Source organism: Necator americanus, chromosome IV (genome assembly GCF_031761385.1).
Source record: "Necator americanus strain Aroian chromosome IV, whole genome shotgun sequence".
In the NCBI taxonomy this organism is placed as follows: domain Eukaryota; kingdom Metazoa; phylum Nematoda; class Chromadorea; order Rhabditida; family Ancylostomatidae; genus Necator; species Necator americanus.
Genome location: NC_087374.1, coordinates 10,269,260 through 10,284,920, shown reverse-complemented (window position 1 = coordinate 10,284,920; position 15,661 = coordinate 10,269,260). Strand labels below are relative to the sequence as shown.

General features: G+C 40.6%; 1 protein-coding gene across 2 annotated transcripts in view; it reads right to left on the bottom strand.

The window, feature by feature from the left end:
• Positions 1-192: 192 nt before the first annotated feature.
• Positions 193-15,661, bottom strand: part of RB195_000825 (uncharacterized protein) — a gene marked incomplete at both ends in the record, with an annotated part of 38,340 nt that continues 22,871 nt past the window's right edge. For both annotated transcript variants that reach the window (XM_064197357.1, XM_013447488.2), the window contains 14 exons: positions 193-299; positions 362-512; positions 1,286-1,417; positions 1,518-1,604; positions 1,693-1,805; positions 1,886-1,967; positions 2,346-2,471; positions 2,535-2,693; positions 2,786-2,890; positions 5,858-5,976; positions 6,070-6,199; positions 6,593-6,677; positions 6,927-7,062; positions 11,649-11,789. In XM_064197357.1, coding sequence (XP_064053238.1) covers positions 193-299; positions 362-512; positions 1,286-1,417; positions 1,518-1,604; positions 1,693-1,805; positions 1,886-1,967; positions 2,346-2,471; positions 2,535-2,693; positions 2,786-2,890; positions 5,858-5,976; positions 6,070-6,199; positions 6,593-6,677; positions 6,927-7,062; positions 11,649-11,789 — 1,673 coding nt within the window. The remainder of the gene's footprint in view (positions 300-361; positions 513-1,285; positions 1,418-1,517; positions 1,605-1,692; positions 1,806-1,885; positions 1,968-2,345; positions 2,472-2,534; positions 2,694-2,785; positions 2,891-5,857; positions 5,977-6,069; positions 6,200-6,592; positions 6,678-6,926; positions 7,063-11,648; positions 11,790-15,661) is intronic.

Genomic DNA, 15,661 nt, shown 5'->3' with positions numbered 1-15,661 from the left:
GCAAGCGTAAATAGCATAGTAAACCTGTTCATAAGGAAAGCGGTAATGAGAACGGAACACTCTATTTGATAGAGGACCGTTCGCCGCCCTAAGAAAGGGGTACAAGTCGACGACCTGATTTGTAGTAACCCTTCAGGGTAGTTAAAATCTTTGGTGGTTGAGACCCAAAATACCCCAGAATGCAGACGTTGATTACGTCAGAATATGCGCCAACTTTTGAGGTGTAAACGATGAAGTATTGGTAGAACTAACTGCGCGTAGAGCACTAGTTGAACCCGTCATCAAAGATGGAGTCATGCCTAAAACGGGCATTGTCAGAGCTTTTGATCATCAAAACAGATAATCAGAAACAACTACACGCCTTCAGCGTCAGCAGAGGCGTCATCACGACGAGGAGGACAGGGAAGACGTCGGCGTAACCACTGATGCTTCAACGCTTGAGCGGGAGTCATTCGAGTCTCCGGATCCCAGTCAAGGCATCGTTTCATGAAGTCGATAAAGAGTTCATCGCCCTAAAAGTACAACTTCGAGGAAGAATTTTGGACCACGTAGGTTGTCAGGATATTTAATTCTGGCAGTACCATGTGACGTATTTTGACGGTTTCGATTTTGACCGCAATTTTGTAACGAATCTAACAAAAAACGAAGAATTCGGAAAATATAACTTAGCTTAGTTTAAGAATTAGGCAAGTTAAATTTTACTTTTGCCCACCATTATTATTCTTCAGAAGCAACTGGGCAAAAAATACCAAAACTAAATCTCAAAATCAGTTAGGAGAACTCTGTTGCTCCTCGTGCTGAATTTCGTTTACATCTAAACTAATTCCAAATATTATTCACTCTGCTTAAATGATTTTCACTAGTCAAAAGCCGCTACAATCCTAAGCGTCATCTGGACGAGAAATTGGTTAATGTGGGTGAAAAGCTGCAGTTTAGCTGACAAATTTTCAGTGAAAGATGGATAGGGCAATTTATTCTCGAGCCAAAACATATTTTGCTAGACGGATATGGGAATGTCGTTAGCATACCGAACTGATGAATTGGATGCAAAAAGCGAAAACATTACCGAGCATGAGAACATTTCGTTTTTTACAACTCAAAAGAATCTACTGTCATTCAAAAATGGGACAAGAAATAGAACGAGATTTGTGAGAAAAAAAAATTCTCTACCATATCTGCTCTTTTTTTGAGTCGAATATAAAAGAAATATTATGCCTCAGTTTCATGTTTAGAAAAAATACCTCCAAAACAGTAGAAACAAATGTGATGTTGACAAACGACACACCATATTCTTTAGAGCGGTATTCCAACTTCGACTGCCTGGCGGACCCCTCATTTTGCCTCTTTTACTACGAGCTCCACTTAGTACGACAGAGCCGTCCGGCATGACAGATGCAGTGCAGTAACGAGGATATCCCTGAAAAGAAAAAAAAATAGAGACTAAGGGGAAAAAGACGAGAAACAAGCGAATTGCATAGTAGTACGAATAAAACGAATAAATCAAGAGCTTTCCTCACCTTAGATGATATGAATGTACGAGCTCTTTTAGCATTTTCCAAAACCTTATTTGGTGGCATTCCTAATAACTCGATAATTAGGGCAAGCTGAAAGGAAAAACTCTTGGAAATGAAATTTTGCGTTAAACAGACTGCAGAGGCTGGATTCTAAATTCTAAGAGATGAACGAACTAACCTGATCATTTTCGTCCTCACCAGGGAGGAGCGGATAGCCTGTAAGGAGCTCGGCTAGAATACAACCGAGCGACCACATATCGATCGGCATGCCATATTTAGAGCCAAGGATCACTGAAGAGTATCAAAAAATCAATATACACGAAAATCTAGGAAAATGGAGGAGAAATGAAAAAATATAAAACAGAACCAACCCTCTGGAGCCCTGTAAAACCGCGATTGAATGTAAGTGTAAATACGTTGATCATCAAAACATGACGAGCCGAAGTCAATAACCTGAAATAGCTTACTATCGAAACGCTATAAAACAACAGAGAATAGGGGTGTTTTAAATAATTCTGCAATCTGAAAAGAGTATAATTCCACTGTAGTGATACTTTTTCAATCTAGAAGAGATAATTTCTTGAAGCACTGGGTGAAATACGGAAGTAAATCAAGCTTTGAGAGGTTTTGAAGTGTTTTTAGTGTCGGCTGACGGTAATTTTTGGAAGAAAAAACCCTCAACTTCCATTCTCCAATGACGTCATTAGTATCAATGATAAAGCATCTCATAATTAAGAAATAACAATGGCAATAACATTGAATATCGCATAAAGGCTATGGGGGAAACGGTGAAAAAAAAAAACAAAGCGTCTAGAGAAAACCAGAACTCACCTTGATACCGCTTCGACCTTGCTGTTTCAGAAGCACATTCTCTGGCTTCAGATCACAATGGATCAGCCGATTCCGTTGCAGCAAATCCAAACACAATAGCATTGAATACGCAAACTTGCGTACCAACTATAATATATGATGTCAACAACCATAAATGCAACCAGTGAACTGTAAACAAAATGGTCTCACCATGAGGCTGAATCCTTGAAACTTGTTCTTTTTTATGAGTTCATACAAGTTTATGTTGAGCAGCTCAAAGGTAATACATTTGTGGTTTCGGAAATTGAAATAATCCAGCATATGGATAATGTTATGTGATCCGTCAGTATCCTGTCGGCGCAAATGATCCTGAACAAAAAAAATTAACTAGAAAAAAATTTGAATCAGAAATTTTACATTAATGGTTCAAAAATTCCCTTGAAATCCCTTCAAGCTCTCACCAAAATCCTAATCTCCTCATCGGCTTGTCGATGGAAGCGTTTCTCATTTCGTACCAGTTTCAATGCGACGTATTGCTGGTATTTGTGATCATAAGCTTTTATCACCTGAAATTCGTTCGAATAAGAGCATTTTCCACGAATTTAGCTTCGAAAAAAAATGTTGAGAATTCAGAAAAAAATTGTTTTAGTTTTCACGCCTTCTAGAAGTGAATATTCACATCTTCCCCTCTTTGGGAAAATGAATTGTGTTTAAACTTAATTTACTCAATTTACGTAGAACCAACTCGTCGTAATTCACACCTTTCAGCAAAAAGGGCAAAAAATTTACGGCCTATGGGGCAGTTAAACTTGTGAGGGAAATTTATTCCAAGAAAGTTGGAATACATCCCTGATAGCATGCTAACGTAAATATTCTGCCATCGGACATACATATTCATCTACATCAAACTCCGAATTAACACGGTTATATCACTTCTTGTCAAATTTGATGGATAACTATTTGATAAATAGCATAGATGAGGTTTTGTTTGCTAATAAAAACTATAAGTGCATCCGTCACTTAAATATATGCAATGCTTAATCCATCGATCATCCCGACGGGAAGGAACTGAGAAAACCAAACAGCAGTTTCTGGGCCCCGAAAAGATGCAAAGCGACATCTGCTGTTCAGCAATGTAAGAAAAAAATTAGGAATTGTAATTTTGTTTCCAGCAGTCGAACAAATTACATAAAAATGAAAAAAAGGATGCTGAGGAGAATACGAACACGAATTTCATTCCAACAGTGCGAACGTGACGACAGTTCTGAATAACTATTCCACAGTGGACGAGAATTCTCCACCACAACACCGTTTCTACGTTGTTTTGTACTGCTGGTCTGCGTATAATTCCTACACCGAATTTCTCTCAGGGGCAACGCTTGAAAACTTTTTTCAATATCATTTCAACATCAAAACAGGTCACCTACGAAAGCTTCACATTGTTTTCGTTAATAAGGCCCCAAAGATTGGACGTCCAGAAGAATTCTGTCAAAGATTTTTAAAAAATTACAAATGAAGATGATATAAAGTTAGGGGTGCCACAAAAAGACAACGAAAGTTGAAAGTTATACTTTTTTGAAGTATCTCCAATAATTCTATTAAGCAAAATTACATGAAATTTGAGAGAAGTGGCATCAACAGCATTTGTACTGCAACAATATCAAAAATGGTTCTAGTGGTTCTAGTGTGCAAACGAAGCATTACATTCATTTATTTAGACATTAATTTACAGTTGACAGTTCCAGATAATTTTTCCGTGCAAACTTCCAAAGTTTGTTGGTGAGATCACCGGGATGCAAAAGTACAAGGAATTTGTCTAGTTTTTTTAAAAACATGTTTACATTCTCGAGTAGTCATCAATGATAAATGACTAATCTGATAATATGAAGTACGAAAAATCAGAAAATTTCACAAAAACGTGAAATATTCTGGACATTTTCAAAATGGATTTTCATTGAACGATTAAAAAGATTAATTATTTGATTCGTATTGAGAAATATCCCTTGAGCAGTAGTAAGCTCTTCTCCTCCCCTTTACTCTTATTCTGTTCGATTCAACAACTCTGCTATTTCGTCACTGGTGCGGGCTCTCGACAGAGAACCGACAAACTGTTTTTCGTGACCGAAAAGACGCACAGCAATACGGCACTAGTCTAGGCTGCTGCGCGTTTTTAAGTGTTTACTAATATTGTCCAGACATCGTGCGACGATGTTGTTGAAGAATTCGCGCAAACAGGTGTCGTTGAGAGCCTGAAGCCATATCATCCTGCAGTCAATGCATTGAAGGAACAAGTACGGGATCCAGAATCCGTCGCATTGTAAAGTAAGGTGTCCTTTTGGTATGGAGAAGTCTCTGTTTAATTCAAGTACAAACACAACTATAGATCCTCGCACTTCTGTCACAATACGATGACTTGCCTCTCAAACAACTTATTCGAAATTTCTTTGCTAAAATGACAATAGCTCTGATATTTCCTGGAAATATTTATCTGATATCTTCAAGAAAGAAACCCTGAATCACAGCTCTAAAGCAGTTTCACCCCCATAGTCACCCACATACCTTTCTTGTGTGCCCTATAAAAACGTTGTGACAAAGTGCACGAATTTTTGTTCGTGAAAACCAGTGACTATGGCAACTAGGACGATCACAGAAGCTTAGCGATGAGATCTCACGTTTACGTCGTATTCAGAGCACACAGAGTATGCAGTACTAATGGACATTCCTTATGTATTTGTAAGGATATTGGTAAAGTACATGCCCACATGGGAATTCAAGGACATTCACAAGAACTCATTTCTTCTCTTCACTTCTTCTCTTATCAATCAAAATTGAAATGACTTTTGGGGACTTTGAGTCAAATAAACGAGCAAATCACGCATTAGATTCACAGTTGCGGTTGTTGTTGTGGTTTTCGGCACACCTTGCAACTGGTGACAGATTTCTTTTGTTACTTACCCTAACGGTAATTTTACAAAAGAAATCACTTCTTGGATGAGGTTCTGTCCCAAAAAAGCTGTAGATCCCCTGCTCAGAACCTACCTTCTCACGGCTATAGCGTACACTGGCACTAGTTATCCAGTTTCCTTCTTTCCCGCTTCTTTATGAGAATGCTTATTATAAATTAGTGCTCAGACGTCAGCTGGCTAGTCGTCTACCAGCCTATGCAATAGGCCACACTTCGTGAAACCCGACGACGATAACGTATTTGCTCACTTACATCATATATATGTTGGAATAGATTGTAAGAAGACATTAGCTGCCTTGAAGCAGCACAGCGATCGATTCTTCGCTATGGTCACACACCAATAACATAATCAACGCTGTCGCGTGTACGCAAGCCAGCCAGTGCCGCCATGCCAATGGAAAACGGCGACGAAAACAGAAAGCACTGACTGGCTAGCGTGAATTGAATGACATATACGTCGTTTGTTGAAAAGAAACCAAGCAGAAACACAAAAACAAGAAAAACCAAAACGTTATGGGAAGAATGACAAGAAAAACAGAGAAACAACGAAATAGGGAAGGTAACAAACCTGTCCGAATGAACCTTTCCCGATAACTTTGAGGATTTCGTATCGATACGCTATATGATCATGTGCAACCAACTGATAGCTACCATTCTCATCATCGTACCCGCAGTTATTTGGACCTCCTGAATTTAGAGTGTAGCACTTCGGAACAGTAGGGTGGATTAAAGCGTAAAAAAGATGAAGGTGAAAATGAAATTGAACGCTAGAAGACGCACCAATAACGCCTCCACGCTTTTTTGCTTGTGATCCAACAAAGAAGACACGAACATAGTTGAAAATTTCACTTTGTTCGTACGGTAACAATTTTGCTCCGAACGTTTGAATCGCATCCTCTGGTCGGAAACCCTAAAAACTGGTATTTTTTGAGAAAAATATCAGTGCAGCTGGTATCCTCTCTAACCCGCTCATTAACATCCTATACAACATTACATTCCCTCGAAAGAAAATTTTAGTGCACACTTCGTAACAAAAAGCGCGAAAAAACAGCACACCCCCAACAAAGAATGGGGCCGAGCGCTCCTTCCACTAACAGGACCACGAAATCGCATTACGATCTAGTAAGAGGCGAAAATCGCATTGGCGCCAATGTATTAGACGGCTTGAACGAGAAAATCCAGTCAAATGAACAATTTTACCAACGCATTCATAGAGAACTTGAATCCTTGTTGCGAAGAAAAAACTTAATCGAGAAGGTATAAATGCTGAGGCAATTAACTGCACCAATTACGACCGACTGACCTTATTTCCACCTCCAGACGAGTTGTTTCCTGTGCTATTTGAATTATGCCCTCCATTACTGCCGCCAGACGAAGAAGTATGTGATCTGTAAAACAGTTGTGTCCGCAGTTGGTCCCACATGTCACGAAAATTCCGAGCAATCTAAGCAGACTTGACCGAACACAGGACTTCACTGGTCGAAGCAATAAACCAAATAGTGTTAGGTAAACAACTAAGTTGGATAACAGAGCGGCCCAGTAATGCCCCGTATGCACGGCTGATCAGTATACAAATTTATTTGCTGATTAGCTAAGCGATAAGTGGTGATTGGGAATTCTGCAGGCGTCGTGATTACCTGAGCGATTCATCACTGGGGCTTTTCGTCATTTTATGTCGTTGATCAGGCAAGGTGCTGAGTGCGGAGACGCTGGCGGACAGATGCTTAGCGCCTATAGACGCCGCGCCCGCAGACGACGTGGACACTGATGAGCCTGAAATGATGATTGAAGGAGATGTGTGGATTGTGTGTCGCAAATTTTAAAGTGATGAGCAGAGCAACTTCACGAGCAGTTGATACTACTTTCTGCACCCTAGACCCAAAGAATTACGCCGGTGGAGACCGAGCTTTCACTATTCGGCTTCCCACTAAACTTCTCTTCTTAATTCTTTTGCCCTCTAACTCAGTTTCGTCCACCATAACAACAATACTTTTTATAGTCAGTTTGGGGAAAATCCGCAGTTAACGCCAGTGCACAACAGACACACGCATACACAAACGCGTGGTCCCAAGGAGCATCACGAGCTTGCTCGAAATGAGAAGAGGATGGCGCTGGGTGCGTGTGTGTATGTGTGTGGGGCAATCCATAACGATGAGCCCCGGATTAGGCACACCGACCAAGCTGCGAGCTCATAGGATACTACGAGATAATCAAGAAATCTTAGACACACTAACATTCACTGAGAAATAAGGAACTACAGGAGAAAAAGAGACCAAGATCAACAATTTCCAGCTCAGAAGCGCAAATTATATAAAAATTTCCCGAAGCAATTTTTCGGGATGTTTGCATGACGGTTGAGGCCAAAAAAAAAGTCTGAGTATGCTGGAAACTTTTTTTTGCACAACAGAATAAGGGCAAGAAATGTGCTTATCCGTTTTCTCCGTTACAAACGACAACAGCACAACTCCTCTCGAAAACAATTTTGGCTCCAAATTTGAAACTGTACAAAAATAATTAAAATAAGGGTATCATTTTACTGCATGACCGGTACAAACCATTCCGGCTTTTGCACGATTCCATAAAATTTCGCACGATAACGCAGCAGTTGCCAATAATCAGCAACAGGATTGGAGGAAAATTCTCAATTGCAACACTATCCACCAAAAAAGAGGTGTGATATAACGTAAATAATTATTTTTCGCTGCCACTGTACCTCAGAAGAGCTGGAAAAACACTTATATTAACACACTTAGATACGTTGGTATGTTCAGTGGTCGGTGAATGACTCAAAAAATGCAGCGAAAAAAATTCCAGAGATGACTCTTCTTGTGAGATTTAAAAGAAGCTTGAATGGGTATTTTAGGAAAAAAATATTTGGCTACATTGAAAGATGTAGATTTTCAGGAATAAAAGCAGCTCCATTGCGCTAAAAGTTCCGAATGCAAGCCCTTCGGAACTTAGTGCATTTCCCTTCTTGTAAATGCCCTCGCTCGCCGCCCTAATATTCTCACAATTTGCATTGCAATGCAGAGGACAACTTAAAATAACGGTTCTTGACGGCGGGTAGAAGCCGAGAAAAGGGTAACGATCGAGGATAATGCCGCAAGAAATTTCATCGGAGAATAGATAGACAATAGATAATGCCCAAGAGACGTTCACCGTACAGAAGAATCACCTCAGAGAAAGTGAAAGCTCACCTCTGAGTTCAAAAAGACTAGCGTACATTTCTGGCTTTCCGTCGCATCGCGAATTATGCGAGCAGCCGGCGGAAAAGTCGCGCGGCCAACTCGTGTGGTATAGTATGTGAGTGATTGCGGATGGTGGGAACAAAACAGCACGTCCAACAGTGAAAGCGCTGACAGCAGAAACACTAATCGGTTCGTTCACTGGAATTGTTGATGGTCAACGTAGAACGACGAAGCAGACGATTGTGAGGATGAACGACCAGTGGTAGTGGTGGAATTAGGGCGGGTGGGTGCCGGTTAATGGCCGGCAGGCTGGGCTGGGCTGACTGACTGACTGACTGACTGACTGGTCCTCCGCCTACTCCCAGGAAGGCTAATCGAATAGCAGCACGACAACGACGGAAAGCTGACTGCGTGTTTATGCTATTCGAATTGTAGTTATAGGAGATGAGCCCACCCTTAATAGGATGACCTCAGCCACACTCATAATTCATTACTATTATCGAAATGACTTGAGATTGATCGAAAAAAGTTAAAAACCGGCCACAATTCATTGAGGGGAAGTGGTTTCAAACAAAGAGAACATACCTTAAAACACTGTTGCAGGTCTGCTCACATAGAAAAAACGATCCACAGAGCTATTATTCGTATACGCAAGATACCTCCGAAGAATATCGTCTCAAGGAAAAAAAATAGCTATAGCTCTCGTCTTGTCCTTTTGTTATTTTTCTCGTTTCTTGCCCGAACTACGACGCGCGATACATTTAAGTAGTAATCAAAAGAGCAGGGAATATTCGGCGGTCATTCGCAAGGTCGCATGGCTCACCCCTCCACGATTCTCCTTCTCTGTTGAAACAACTTTATTTCTACATTTAAAATGACTCCGATGCACGGTGAAGGATAATGTTTTAAAGCCAAAGTAGATCCAATTTTCGAAACAGATATCTGATTTTTTGCAAGAAAAAATGAAAACACAGCATCGCACGCTAAGTGGAGCAAAGACGAGAACAAGGTTTGGAGGAAATTTTACATTTTACCGATCTATCGAGTGAACATATTGGTGCACTCAGTGTAACAAAAGGTGAAAAACAAATTGAAAATCACGTAGTTGTTAAGAGTCGCAACATATTTAGCACAGAAATTCAGTCACTGCTGAATTCATCGAGTACTCAAAATACCTTTTTTGACTATCTGAACAAAATAAGCTCAATATTTTTTCGGTTTCTTATTCTTCGGTTAAAACGTACTCGTGCAATTGGTCGTCAATTGCACCGCATTAAATCTACTTTCAGGTATACTGTGGATCTGAGTGATGTGTAAGAAATTTTTCACACAAAAAAAACCGAGAAAGCTCATCCAGCAGTACAGCAGGTTACGATTAGCAGGTTCTGCATAGCGGATTAGAAACAGTTACGCATACTCCCCTTTACATTCTAAGCAAAGGCGGTGTTATTTACCACTTTCACCACCTAAAGTCACGACATCTAATCCTAAAAAGGTTCGCTTCCTTACAGCACTGAATTTCTTTCAGAGATCACAGAAAGATGAACTATGCATATTGTCTAGTAGTGCAAATCAAAGCAAAAGAGGGATCGGCATCTGAAGCTGGGCTTAGTCAACACCGCTTTCATTTACGTCTTGTTTCACTGGGAACCTAATTGGTTCAATCCTGCTTGGACCCTCATGATGGAGGCTGTCCGACCACCCACACAGTAGGCTGCAGACTCAACTCAAAATGCATCTCAGCTGTAGATGACTTATTATCAGACCGATAGCGGAGACTTTAGTCGAAGTCCGACCAGACATCGAGAAAGCTGCTTAGCTGGCTGAGGTGAGCAATCTTACAAGAAATTGCGCTGCACAATTCCTGCTTTCGCTACAACTAGCACTACCGGTGCAAATTTTGTTGTCGTCCCTCTTTTTCGATAACTTCGTTCCTTGAATGTTTTCAAGCGAGGAGGAGGAATGAGGGGAGGAGCGAGAAGAAGCAAAACCAGTACGTGCTGCACCCTGCGACGAGAGAAGTGAGAACTCGACATGCGTCTATAACGAATACCTAGAAACATAATTTAGAGGATTGTGGGGGTACATTCAGAATACGGAGTAAACAACATCATCTTGCCTGCGGGTAGGTATAGTCAACAACAGTGTGACATAACCAAATATGTTCTTAGATTTTTTCGGAATAAAGAAAACTAAGATTACAACCTATAAAAACCTCAGCAAATTCGCTGGAGAACCTCTCAATGCGCATTCGTCGAGCGTAGGACAAAGTCGTTCGAATGCTGGTGACTGGTAGAAAAGTTCGATATTCCGGATGCATGACAAAAACAAATGGGAACGGGAAACTAGTCCACAACTTGAAGCTGCCCATCGTTGCTACGAAACCGAAGTGCAATGACATAAATTTGCAATTCTTGTAGAGTCAACGAGCCATTACTCAAAACATGCGCTCTTTCTATACACTTCATGCATGGTGATAAATGACCGATGTTTATTGAATTTCTAAGAATAGTGCATACATTTTTATGTTTAAAATATGATACAAAAAAGTGCTTCAAAATTCCCAACCAAAATTGTTAGACAAAACTAAGTAGTTTTCACAAAAATACATCAAGACAAGATCTGAAAAAAAATTGAGCACATCACAGTGACAGCCCGACCTTCAATAACAACCTTTTCAAGAGAAGCGCGTCATGAGAAAAGAAATAAGGGAACGGGATGGCAATCACGACTCTAGTGGTGGAACAACGATGAAGTTGCCACGGAAAATTGAGGAACAAATTCCTTCCTGCAGAAGTTGAGCTTTTAAGGGAGAAATCTGCTTATCTGCTTATCTACCAATACAGTCTCGTAAGTACGCCAAAAGATTTTCAGTCCATTATTAAAATTGGGTGGAAATTTGAAGGATCGTCGAAGAAATCCTCGAGAAAGAAAATGCACTTGATCTACGCGCTGATAGGCCTCTCCATTTCTATTGCTTGGAAAAACATGAAAGACACACCGGAAGGTCGCGCCAGGTCACAAGAATGAACTGGAAAAAAAATTAGCGGCGTTCTCTTAGAATTTGAACTTGAATAATATCTAATTTATCCAGTTTAGTTCAGGAAAAAAATCGTGCATAGCAAGCGAAGAAACAAAAGAGTGATGAAAATAGCAACTGAATAAACGTACCGATTGCACTACTGCTAGCTGTTGAAGGTAGATTTGCAGCCGCACCATCAGCGGCATTCGGCCTTATGGGGGCCAGAACATCGATCATCGTCTTTGACGAACGAAGAAATTGGCCGTGTGGAGCAACGTATGAGTATGGGGCTGGAAATCCATAGCATTCTTATCCGAAAAGCGAAAACCGAATGCTTGCGAAGAAGAATCAGATGCGTTAAGTGTATTTCATCAAAGGTGGTAGAAGAAAGACAAAAAAGAGCAAGAAAGAGTTGAGATCATAGCGCTCATCATATATCTCAGAAAGGGGAACTGGACACGTGAGAGGTTGGGCCCACCAAAAACAACAAATTATACGATGTCGATAAAGAAAAATGCGCGTCAACGACAACAGCAAACAAAACGACAAACAGGATGGATGTGTTGATGTGCAAAGCGGTCGAAGAAAGCTAATAGCCGTTTTCGGTAAGACTCGATAGAAATGTTTTCCTCTTTTGAGCGAGCAGGAAAGGAAACCTCACGAAATGTAGCTGGACTACAACAACGTACATTATTCTACGTACATAAAGAGTCACAAAATTAAAAAAAAACGTTAGGTGAAATGGAAATGAGGAAATAAGCAATCCTCTAAGTCGAAATTTCGCTCGCGCCAACGGAAGTTGCTCCAAAAAAGAAGTGTTCACTTGTCACAGTGAAATGAATCCATGGTAAAGAACGCGAGCGAATACATCTATGTTCGAAAGAAAGGTTCTTTTGCAAACAGCATCAAGGACAAAGCAAAAAAGATCTTAGTTATACGGGGGGAAGCTGTTAAAAATTTCTAGTGAGAAGTAAAAGATCCAAAGAGCCGTGTAGCTGAGGGTAAAAAGAAGAGTGAGAAGCCACTGTGAATATATTCGAGTATTTAAATGACGGCTTATATTATAGGAGAAAATGTGAAAGGGGCACACTTAGCACAAGCACCAAAGCGCTGTGGACCTGTAGAACATTCAAGAAAAGAATAAACTGCTTAATTTGTGATTGACCATGTCTAAGCATTAGACATAAGACTTTGAGTGCACTCAAAGTTGGGAGAAAAGGTTTTCGAGACAGCAGGTTCTGCTTAATTATGTAGTGCATCGCAGAAACGTCTGTGAGCGCTGTGAAAACAGAAGAAAACGAAAAGCAGTTTGTTCAAATGCAGACATTCTTTCAACTTACTTCAAGAGGATTTAGACATCTACTTTTCAGAGCAGAACAAAATTTTCCGGGAAATAGCGTAAATGTGGAGATACGGAGAAGTTACTGGGAGCGAAAGCAAAAGCTTTATCAAATCATTGATTTGACAAGTTGTCTAGCATAAACAAAAAGATCAGAACTTTCATGGCAGTACTTTCTTTACGAAAAAAAATTGAACCGAATGTTTGGCTATTTCAATAGTTCACAACTATTCGAATGTGTGAATGAACAATGTACATGACTTCCTCGAATATCGGAAATTTCGGGTGAAGGCTCATTCGAATAGTCAATTTCATAGATTTTATTAAAATGACTCTTTAGAGCACGATCATCAAACCGCCTTGTTGAACTTTTCGTTAAGGCTATTAGTGACTTCCGAACTTTTTTTAGGTGGAAAAAACTATAAATCATCACTAAAGACACTTTCGAAGGAACAAACGAGATCCAATACGCAGTGGTGGAACTGTTTTCCGGGTGTAGCGTTAGACAAGCAGCACTAATGCGAACGATGGCTATCCACTGCTATAAGCATGAGTCAAAAGAATCAAAACAAGCTTAGCTAATACACATGGCTCCGCAGCGAAATAAAAAAGCAAATCTTCCGAATATGAAACACTAGTAGAGTGCCTTAGTTAGTGTGTGCTACTCAAAATTTGGTTAATTTTAGATGAAGAAAAGAAGACTTCGAAAAGGGAAGATATCTAAAGATTGTACTTGAGAAAAAAGATACTTCAAAGCAGATCACATACCACTGTTTTTCCTATGCTTTACTCTGTATGTGGATATTCTTCACTTTTCACTATTTCAAATTAAGCACTGTGTAATGTTTATGAGGAAACCATTACAAGCCGAATTATTCATAGGGGAAGGATCCGACGAGCGAAATGATATTGCGAACTATCAAGGGTGTTCGTATCCCCGAAATACACGGTTGACTGCAGCCCACCCGGATTATGGGGGTGCGTTGGAAGGAGCCTGTGCAATCGCGCCTATGGGGAAGCGCTCTGAGGTGCTTCTAAGTGCTTCAAAGGGCATCAGTTCGATGACAAATGACTGGCAGTAACAATTCTGATAGAAGAAGTACTGTAACGGCAAATGAAGTTACGGGTTCAGTGGTGTAAAATACGTAAATAAATAAATGTCGATACATAAAACCACAACTCTGATGGTCAGGAGGCAAGCTCGCTCGTGTGAATAACTTGCAACAAACAAAGCGAAGCAAGTAAACATCTATTCAAGAACGGTGGATAAATGGTGAGAGATGACTATAGAGGCAAGTAAATACCAGAAAATCATCCAATTTAGGTCAAAGGAGAAAAAAAGCGTATGTTACAAGAATGAATGAGCTGGAGCAGCAGTAGGAGAATAAATGCAGAATAAATGATTACTCAAAGGCAATCATCAAAACTCGATCAGAAACGGCGTCATCGGCAACGGATCGGAAGTCACCTGTTCGAGCATGCGTTAAAAATGAAATATTACAGTGAATCATCAAAAGGATGCCTTCTTTTTGTAGCAGCACAAAAAAATATTTTTCAAGGCAAAAAGCTACAAGTTTTTCCTTCTATTATTTCATATATTTTTTCACAAAAATAAATGAAATAAAACTGTAAAGTGTTAGGAGCAAGAAAAAAGGAAGATGAAATACCGAGTTCTTATTCTTATGTAAATGTTCCAGAGTGAAAACTGCTTAAAGAACCGGGAAACTTCAGAAGGCAGTTTGTACTGTCGGAAGGATGCCCTCTTTTGACAGTGAGTGAACAAAAGTGACCGACATTATGCAGCCAAAAAAAACTGTCGAGATCAAGAGAATGATTTGATATAAGAAAGAAAATGTTAAGGTTCAACAAAGCCAAATTACATCGTAATACAAAGAACCCGCAGTACCCGGAAAAGGAAATAAGCACCGCATTTTCGAGTGATTGAGGGCGTCTTCATCATCGTCTCATCTAAAGACGCTAATTCGCTGACCAGCTTATCGATCGTCGCATTTGTTGGTCGTCCGTTGCATGAACGCAAAATGAATGCATCGAACGCTGCGCATGGGCGCTGGATGCCAGTTGCGCATCGTACGTCGCTCGACTCGCCCATTCTTCCCCCGTTCGCCCTGACCTCTCTCTCTGTGCGCGTACCCCTAATTGCGACGAGCCCCTCATCATCATCGAAGAGTTGATTTTACGAAGACGCACAAGACAAAATGAAGAGGTACGTAGGAGTCATCGATCGAAGCATGGCACCGTTCTTGGAGTTATCATTAGTAATGTGACACCTTCGCTATGAACGCAAAAGCAGGGAAAAACGACGGAAGAGCGCAAAACAGACGGCTCTATCACCTAGATACGGCAGCTCATCGCCACAGCATTTCACTAAGTGGCGGAAACCGCACCCACACACACACCCGAAGTGAAGACTAGTAAACTAACCGCTGAAAACATCTGGAAGTAAAAGCGGAATATTTGCGATGAGACCATAGATGAATTGCCCGAGAAAAAAAAAGGATAAAGGGAAAGTGCAACACGGAAACGTCCAATTACGAGGAAAAAAATCAGAAGGCGCTTAGCAATCAAGTAATAGATGCAATGCAAGTGGCAACTGCAGCTCCGCTCTACTGCCATATTCAATACACCACACAAGGAGAATGCTTGCCCTAGCGCGGATCGATACCTTTCAGCCTCAACGTCCAAATAGAGGACAGATGGCAGGTCGGGAGGTCAGTCGAGGATGCGCAGACGAGACAGCCGACGCGGTCCAATGTACTGCATCACTTCTTTCACATCTTCTATGGTAATGTCATCCGTGCGCCA